Source organism: Nerophis lumbriciformis, linkage group LG17 (assembly GCF_033978685.3).
Source record: "Nerophis lumbriciformis linkage group LG17, RoL_Nlum_v2.1, whole genome shotgun sequence".
Classification (NCBI taxonomy): Eukaryota; Metazoa; Chordata; class Actinopteri; order Syngnathiformes; family Syngnathidae; genus Nerophis; species Nerophis lumbriciformis.
In genome coordinates, this window is record NC_084564.2 from 22,222,868 (window position 1) to 22,232,546 (window position 9,679).

Below are 9,679 nucleotides of genomic sequence, written 5' to 3' on the forward strand. Positions count from 1 at the left end.
AAATGTAATAACATGTTGGCATTATTGGCCTTCTGTATTAACAGCACAGTTAATCTGAAATCTTGAATTGCAGGAAAAACAGCATACCAACCTTAACAGTGAGTAACTTCCTTGACTTTTTTTAGCCATTGACAACACATGTTCATATTAGAACTCACATATCCTAAATAAAGGGTTTCATACAGAAAAGTTGATGTACATTTTGTACATAGAAGATGCTGAAACCAATGCAATGTAGGTTAAAATTGTATATGCTAAGCTATCTGAACAAATCAAAATGTTAGCTTTGTGATCGCAGTGACAAACAAAATGAGTGTAATATCTAATAATTTATTAATTGTTGGGCTGTAAAAAATAATGCTTTATTAAAGATAGGCAACAATATCAAAGGTACTTTTGTTCATGTAGTACAAAATGTTAATTTGTTTAATAATAAAATCTCTTTTTATTTAACACTGAACTGATAATAACACTTGTGTTGTTCAAGTTGTTGTCAAGTGGTCTATTGGCAATAAAGGAAAACTGCATTTTTGGGGGGAATTTTGCCTATCGTTCACAATCATTATGAAAGCCATGACGATGGATGTTTTTTTTTTTTGTTCTGCATTCTAAATATTAAATAATTGTGATCAAAAGTTCGCTTACAATGGAGCCTATGGGAGCCGCGCAATTCCGCCTATAAAGCCCTTAAAAAAACATCCAAACACCTCCATTGAGGTTTTATGTACATGATGTAAGTATATATGTAGTGTTGTAACTGGCACATTTATAATGACATTTAATATTTATGTGTTTTGATCATTTTAAGCATACGCGGTGCATTAATTTAAAAAACGCATCACGTTTCCTTTTTTTGTTTTCTTCATCACTGATTGTTACTCACTGCAGTCTTCATGGGAGCATAATAAAACTGCTGGGATGTTCATATATTCTCATTTAAATGAAGAATGCCTCATAATCCTCACGAAGAAACGGGGTTTAGGAACACGTGTCTTCATGTTGTCCTCGCCAGTTTCGGGTCCGATGTGGCTGTCAAAGTGTACCAACTTGTCGGATTATCTACTCAGACGTCTCATGTCCAGGTGAGATGCATGATTTATGATCTAGAATAAACTTGCGAGGAAACAGCAGACCACTCGATGATGTAAACATAGGGACACAGTAGTGATCACAGCGTCGATATAAATAGTTTTGTCTGCGTTAGCGCTTATAATGACAATATCATTAATACTTGGTTAATATTCAAATCACGAAATGTAAATGAAGTATTGTTCGTGGTTTTCAAATGGTTATTGGATTTGATTGACGAAATAGAGGACCTCCCATTGGCTCTGCTGTAAGTAGACTTTTATTTGCGTTTATTTACAAGTTTGAATGCATAAAAAAAAAAAATACATCCATAGTCATGTCTTTCATAATGATTGTGAACAATAGGCAAGGTTTTTTTTAAAAGTGCAGTTTCCCTTTAGGTTGAATGTGCCAGTCTTGTCTTTAGCGTACGGTATACTGTAAATATTGTACAAACGTTTGTACTTATTACACAGCAGCTGTTTGACTGTAGCGTGCATCTTTTAGTTGCAGTTTTCATTGACAAATTTGGAGGTATTAAAATCACAATGTAAAAAACGCCAATGCTAGTTAGTAGCATTTATAAGGCATATCCAATGTAAATTAGCATCTAGTTAGCTTGAACAGTAGAGCCTTGTTTTCGAGCGCTTTCTTTCAGGCATGCTTGTTTTGTTGGAAAATTGCAATATTACCTTGAGGCATTTTGGTATCATACTGAATATCGTACTCAAGTATCTGGGACCTCGCTTACTAAATGTTGTGCTTGTGTCTCATGTGTGCTGGTATGACAATCAAGTTCCTTGAATCCTTCAATCAATACGCCTCTTTGCCCTCCAGAGTCTGAAACCGGACGTGAAGTAACATGCAAAATTGGTATCAAATATTGGTAAATCAAAGCAAAACTTTATTTATATACAGTAGCACTTTTCATAGACAGGCAAGTAGCAAACACAAAGTGTTTTACACACAAAAAAAGAGAAGAAAACACACACACAAAGCACTGTTGACAATAACAAAACAAAACATGGCATGACACTGAGGATTGAGGAAAAACGCCACCTTTAATGCTTTCACACTGGACAATAACAAAAATGAATGCCATATAAAAAATAGTCTGAAAAAAATATATGATATGATAAAATATAAATAAAAATAAAATTTAAATAATACATGTATAAGTTACGGTAATAAAAACATAACATTGATAGAATAATAGTAATAATAGCAATAAATAAAATAGAAAGTAACACAATAAAACAAAAATATATGTAAATAATAAAAAAACATAAGAAGAGTTGGGGAGGAGATCTTTCCCCAAGTGGAGGAGTTCAAGTACCTCGTAGTCTTGTTCACGAGTGAGGGAAGAGTGGATCGTGAGATCGACAGACTGATCGGTGTGGCGTCTGCAGTGATGCGGACCCTGCATCGGTCCATTGAGGTGAAAAAAGCTCTCAATTTAACGGTCGATCTACGTCCTTCTCCTCACCTATGGTCATGAGCTTTAGGTTGGGACCGAAAGGACAAGATCACGGCAAAAATGTGTTTCCTCCATCGGGTGGCGGGGCTCTCCCTTAGAGATAGGGTGAGAGGCTCTGTCATTCGGGAGGAGCTCAGAGTAAAGCCGCTGCTCCTCCACAGATGAGGTGGCTCGGGGATCTGGTCAAAATGCCCCCCGAATGCCTCCCTTGGGAAGTGTTTAGGGCACGTCCGATCAGTCGGAGGCCACGGGGAAGACCTAGGACACGTTGGGGGGACTATGTCTCTCTGCTGGCCTGGGAACGCCTCAAAATCCCCTGGGAGGAGCTGGACGAAGTGGCCGGGAAGAGGGAAGTATGTGCTTCTTTGTTTCGGCTGCTGCAGGACATTACAATAGTCTCAGGAAATAAAAACATGCATTAGCACCTCTGTGTTGGTCTATAAAAAATGTTTTGTCATACTCTTAATATATGGGATTAAAGTCAGCTCGTTGTCAAAAATTACGGCCAGATTTTTTTATAGATTGTGTTGGTTTAAATTATTTTAATTTTTGTAAATGTTTCTCCCTATGGTCTTCAGGGCCTATAACTAAAACATCTGTTTTGTCCTGGTTGAGCTGTAGTATATTCACTGCCATCCTTGACTTGATATCTACAATGCAGTTAAAAAGTGTGTCATCAGGCAATGCACAACTGTGTATCATCAGCGTATGTGGAAACCGATGCCATGTCTGATGCCATGTTTGATTCTATGTCTCCTAATGACATTTATCGTTTGATTTTACGTGAATCGGTACTCAAACCGAGGGATTTCAGTAGGTACAAATAAAAGTACAAGATTTTGTACCCATCCCTACGCTTTAATGTGCATTAATCCACCATCATTATTAATATGATTACAAAATGTAAGGCAATTAACTCATGTGCAGTGCAGAATGACACAAATTCCTACAACGTCTCAGGAAACGCATTTATTGCCCTCTGCTGATTTGACAATAAGCTCATAAATTTGTCTGGTACAGTTCCCCAATATTTTAGTCTGTCCAGTAGGAGTGCTCCAAAAAATGGATTCTTAATTTTCAAAAAATCTATATTTTCTATTTAAATTGCTTTTAAAACTATTTTTAAAAACTTTTTTTTTGGTAATCTTCATGCTTACTGGCTGTGCGTATACTGCCAAGAGGAGCTTTTGTAACATGTCCTGTTTTGAAAAGGTTTATACCAAATAATATATTGCGACAATGGGTTTAAACCGAGAATCGATGCGGAAACTAATCGTAATCGAATCAGGAGTTATTGTTAAATTGCCATCCCTACTGTCCAGTTATTACGTATGTTTCCGTGGTGCCATACAATCACTCATTCACAAGTTGGACGATGAAAATGGACTCCAGGCCCCATTTTGGACTCACCTGCTCTTAATTACGGGTTTTATTTTAAGTTTAGGTATTGTTAATGTAAGGCAGTGAAACTATATTAACTGCTTTACCCACACGGGGGGCAAAGGTTACTCCTCCACAGCTGCCCATTAATCCATCAGCGGTGCACCTCTGTAGTCTGAGCTGCCCTAATGAGAAGAAGCAGCTGCATGGATTAACACATATGACCCATATTTTACCGTGATAGGCGCACACACAAGCGGAATGATGGCGTGACGTGGGAATGCAGTTCCATTCAACATCAACATGGAGGTCAGCTAGCGTGTCGTCTGAGGACACGTTTATTGGCAGATATAGACCTGCAGTCCTCCATTAGGGTGATGATCATAAATGTTTTAATATTTCACGCTGAGGTCAAAAGGTCTCCATTCGGGCTTTGACATGGCTGCCGTAGGGAGCGGCCACTCACACGAACACACACAAGACATAAGGTTTTGCTTTGATCAACGATGTGTGTGTCTGGCTGGATGATCACTGTTTATGAGCAAAATGTAATTTGGCAAGGATAATTCACATAAGTGTGGCGACTTGTCCAGGGTGTAAGAATGCAGCTGGGATAGGCTCCAGCACCCCCGCGACCCCAAAAGGGACAAGCGGTAGAAAATGGATGGATGGATGGATAGCTGAATCACTCAAGTTGAGAGCCGCTGGATTACAAGTGTTGTTTTTACTGCTTTGGGTTCTCACTGTCTACTAAAAACAATGTGGTGGAATGTTACAGGTAGTTTTTGGTTTCACTTTGACATTTGCTTTTGTTGTTTGTCTTTTTCATGCGATAATGGAAAACATTTCGAGTATGTTGTTGTAGAATATGCAAGTCAATGAAATTGTCTGACGAGTTTTACTTCCTTTATGTTTTGGTTTTGGGTTTTTTTCTCTGTGTACAATGTTTTCAATACAAGCCGGTTGTGTCAGTTGCACATTTTGCTTGTGTTACCAAAGAGTGTTGGGGTTACAGTGCAAAAAAACACAAGAATAAAACCATGATGATAGGGGAATAAACTTGTACTATCATAAGAAAAAACTCAGTTAACACGAAAGTCTATTATAAATCAAAAGGTTGTAATTGTACAGATAAAAAGTAGTAAAATGAAAACATTTCATAATTTGACAAATTTTGCTGAAAATAATCCGTAATTCTACAATAATTGTTGACATTTTCTTTTACAAATGATAAAGTCGGTATTTTAAAAAAAAAAGTGGTAATTGTACAGAAAAAAGTAATACTATTACAAGAAAATGTTTCGATTTGTCTCTGATCAATTGGTAATTCTATAATTTAGTCTGTTATATTTCAAAAGGTCATAGTTTGACTGGAATATATTTTGTAATCTTACAAAAAAAGATTAATCGCCGTAGTTTTGCAATAGTAAATAAGGTCTGTCATATTTCAAAAGGGCGTTATTGTACCGGGAAAAAATGTAAAATTATTTAAAAATATAATTTAATGATTTGACTGAAATACATTTTTGTTCTAACTTCAAAAGAATATGATTTTACAAGAACAAAGTCTGTTATATTTCAAAAGGTTGTAATTTGACTTAAAAAAGCTTAATATTATAATTGACCCACATAAATTGGTAATTATAGTATAAATGTTTTTATAATTCAACAAGAATAATGTCTGTCATTTAAAATGTTGTTTATTGACCAGAAAAAAAGTGTAATATTTTAAGAATAAGAAGAATAAATACAATTTCAAAATATTGTTTAAAGTCTGTTACGTTTCAATTGGGTGGAATTGTACGGAAAAAGTCATAATTTTACTCAAATAAATTTAGATTTCTACCCCCTAAAGCTATATTTTACAAGAATAAAGTTGGTTATATTTCAAAAGATGTATTTTAAATTTTACAAGAAAGAATCTCATAACTGTAATTGTGCAAGATGTAAGTATTATATTTCAAAATGACATAATTGTGGTAAAAAAATATATAATTTGACTTGAATTAGTGATTTTACAATTATTTTAAAAGAATAAAATCTGTTGAATATTCAGAAAGTCATAAATTGAGTAAATGGGCAATTTGCCTTTTTTCCCAAAAATTATACAAAAACAAAATGTTAAATTTTTACAAAATGTCATAATTTGGCCTGAATAAATTAGTAACTTTACAAGAATCAATATCATAGCTGTACAAGGATTAAGTTGCAATATGAGAAATTTGTATTACATTATCCATCCATCCGTTTTCTACCGCTTGTCCCTTTTGGGATCGCGGGGGGTGCTGGAGCCTATCTCAGCTGCATTCGGGTGGAAGGCGGGGTAGACCCTGGACAAGTCGCCACCTCATCGCAGGGCCAATACATGATTTTCGTCATTCTATTTATTAACATTTTCAGGACCATTGAAGGGTACTGAAAGAAAAAACTATCTCTTATTTAAAATATCCAATTTATTCCTTTGCAACTGATCAGAGTACAGTAGAAAGACAATGAGATTAGAACGTTGTCTTTTTATTATGACAGCAGTTTGGCATCAACATTGCCGTGTGACAGACAGCGACCCACATAAAAATCAGTTGACCCACTAAGCAACATCACAGAGGGATTACGTGTGTGTGTGTGTGTGTGTGTGTGTGTGTGTGTGTGTGTGTGTGTGTGTGTGTGTGTGTGTGTGTGTGTGTGTGTGTGTGTGTGTGTGTGTGTGTGTGTGTGTGTGTTTGCACAGCAGATTCATTGAAAATAAATCATGGCTTGAGATGATAAATCAAATTGTAACGAGAAAAGACAATTAATGAAATTTGGTTAGAGTAGCATATAGGGACGAATGATTGTTCTCAGATAAGCACATCATGTGAATGACACGCTGCTTTCATCCATGTGAAGGATGACCTGTGGAGCCTAGCAAAGGTCCTCTGTACAGCAGGATGTAAATGGCAGTGTGTCATCGCAATCCTTTACACATTCTCTGTGGAGTTGATTCCCTGCACAAAGACAAAGATGTGTGTATGCATATGCACATTTATGTCTGTGTTTGCACTGATCTACTTCATGAGACTTCGTCTTGTACATACCATTGTAGAGGGTTCTGCAGAAAGTCCAATCTTGCGGGCACTCCGTCTGCGTGATGCAGTTATCTTGGTCTCCACCATGGCAGGTGTAGCATTTGAGTGTGAGCACTGGGACAGCAAAATTCTATTAACCTTTTTTCTCAATAATATATGCTCTTTATAAGTAGCCTTATTTGGTTACTGAAACAAGAAAAAACACTGTAAGGCAGTAGAAGCATCTGATTTTTCTGAGCCAAACAATAAAAAGAGCTCATGATAATTAAAATTAAATAATATATCAATTATAAATAATATAATAAATTAATATGATTAAACATCAGTAAAGAGAAAAATAAATGCGATACATCAATATTCACACAACACAATAAAGCAGATTATTCTCCTTTGGGGGATAGCATTAGTCAGATATTTTTCTGGAATATACTACATTTTTATGCAGTTAAAATTTTAAAATAGGAAAGAACCAGAGTAATACTCTAAAAAGTTCAATGTAATCAATATTTTATTGATTAATATACTATTCTATCAAGACAAAGTAAAAAAATGATTTTTTTATTTCAATACTTTGACAACCTCTTCCACACAATTGCATGTTGTGGCTTTAACACAAAAATATCAAGTTGATCCAATGTCATAGTGAACTCACACACAAATAGAAACACTATATGACTACCATATTACAATGGTGTGACAAAAACAAAATCACAAAAAATATATTTTTTTAATTCATATTTTTAAGTGTTACCATTTTTTTTGGGGGGGGGGGCTGGTAAAAAGAGGCTAAATAGATAAAGATACTTTGCTTTTTTTGTCATCAGACTGGTCCATCCAGTTATATATGTTATTACTATTATATGTTAGTACAACACAAAATGTGATGTGTACACTACCCTTTTACTGTTTGAATAAGTAAATAGAATTGGGTGAAACAAGCTGACAAGAAAATATAAAGTTTTCCTATATTTTGGAGAGTCAAGCAGGAAGCGTGTCTCACCTGGAGTGCTACACAGCAGCAGAAGCATCAGTGTGACCAGCAGGACTTTCATGTTCTCGAAGAATGTGTGTGTCTTTTGGGCATCACCTTTTATACTGGCACATACGCATTATCAAGTCCCAAATCCACTTCCTTGTGCACTTGTTTCTTTCTTTTTTTAATCCCATTTTCCACTTACTGGAACATGTGCACATCAGATATGATGCTTTTCTTCTAAGCCCTTTTCTAAGACTGGTGTGGGTTACAAACAGGTTTTATTGCTCAAAAACAAAAGAACACAAATATTCTGTGGATTAAGATACACATCTTGTTAGCTGTTAAACGTGTTTGCTTTTGTGGAGTACTTGCTTTTTAAAATGTTTTACTTATTTATAGGTGGGAATCTTCATTGCCTTCAAAATGCCACAAGAACACAATTGAATCCTAATATAAAAAATAAAACTGTCAGAGAATAATAATGCAAGAAAAAGTTGTAATTTTATAAAGTTGTGATATAACAAATACAAATGTAACCAACCAGGAAGGGATTCATATGGCCCCATTCCTGGTTGGATCTCGCGTGAGAGGAAGAGGGGGTGGGGAAGTAATCATTTTGCCATGCAGTCTGATGAAAATGACAGAAAGCGCCACTCTACAGAGCAACTGACCCTGTGGTCAAAGTTGGAATTGTCACAAAAGACATTTTAAAATATTCAACACTCTACTGCCATCTGGCGGCTAATGTGGACAGTGCAAACAACTCAATTTATTTCACATGAAAGTCTATCATAGTCCAAAAGGTCATAATTGTACAGAAAAAAATGAGTAATATGAGAAAATTTTCCAATAAATAAATTGGTAATTTTACAATATTTTTATATATATATAATTTTACAAGAATAAAATCTGTTATTTCAAAAGATTGTCATTGTCCAGACAAAAACATAATACAATTATTAGACAATGTCAGGATTTTACTTTAATAAACTAGTAATTTTGCAATTACAAAAACATTGTATTTTACAAGAGTAAAGCTGTAATTTAAAAAGGTTATAGTTGGAAAGAAAAAATCATTACAAAAATTATTGTGATTTGACTAAAATACATTGACAGTTTTATCATTTTAAAAATATACGTTACAAGAATAAAGTCTGTGGTCATAATTTGACTGAAATAGATTTTGTAATTTTACAAAATACAATTTCACAACCTTAGTTTTGCAAAATATTTCAAAAGGGCGTATATGTACCAAAAAATATTGTAGGTTTTTTTTTTTTTTTTTTTTTTTTTTTCATAATTTGACTTGAACACACTTTGTATTTTCACCCCCATAAAATGTGATTTATAAAGTCTGAAGTTTGATTTCAAAAGGCTGTAATTGTACAGAAAAAAGTAAAATTATGCAAAACAAAATGTCAAAATTTGACTCAGATAATTTGTTAATTTAATAATAAAAAAATAAATTCACAAGAATAAAGACTGGTATATTTCAAAAGGTTGTAATTTGACTAGATTATATTTTTAATTTCACAAGAAAAAATCTGATAGCCGTAATTTGTAAACCTGTTATAATAGTAATACGGTATGAGAAAATATCTTAATTTGACTTGAATAAATTGGTAATTTTACTATATTTTTATCATTTTAGGAGAATAAAATCTGTTTAATCAAAAAATGACATACAATAACTTGAATAAATGACTAACTTTA

General features: G+C 34.4%; 2 protein-coding genes across 3 annotated transcripts in view; one reads left to right on the forward strand and one right to left on the reverse strand.

Annotated features, from left to right (window-relative positions):
• Positions 1-9,679, forward strand: part of LOC133614218 (myb-related protein A-like) — a 66,325-nt gene that overhangs the window by 27,416 nt on the left and 29,230 nt on the right. The window lies entirely within an intron of this gene.
• Positions 6,419-8,132, reverse strand: LOC140679527 (lymphocyte antigen 6D). Its single transcript, XM_072915044.1, has 3 exons — positions 7,991-8,132; positions 7,000-7,104; positions 6,419-6,909 (listed from the first exon to the last, which is right to left on the reverse strand). Exons 1-3 carry the CDS (start codon positions 8,040-8,042, stop codon positions 6,827-6,829), a joined length of 240 nt encoding a protein of 79 aa, XP_072771145.1. The 5' UTR covers positions 8,043-8,132; the 3' UTR covers positions 6,419-6,826.

Coding starts and splice junctions, on each gene's coding strand:
- LOC140679527 (XM_072915044.1), bottom strand. CDS start 8,042: ATGAAAGTCCTGCTGGTCACACTGATGCTTCTGCTGCTGTGTAGCACT. Junction 7,105..7,990: donor GCTGCTGTGTAGCACTCCAG/GTGAGACACGCT, acceptor TTGCTGTCCCAG/TGCTCACACTCAAATGCTAC. Junction 6,910..6,999: donor CTGCAGAACCCTCTACAATG/GTATGTACAAGA, acceptor GTCTTTGTGCAG/GGAATCAACTCCACAGAGAA.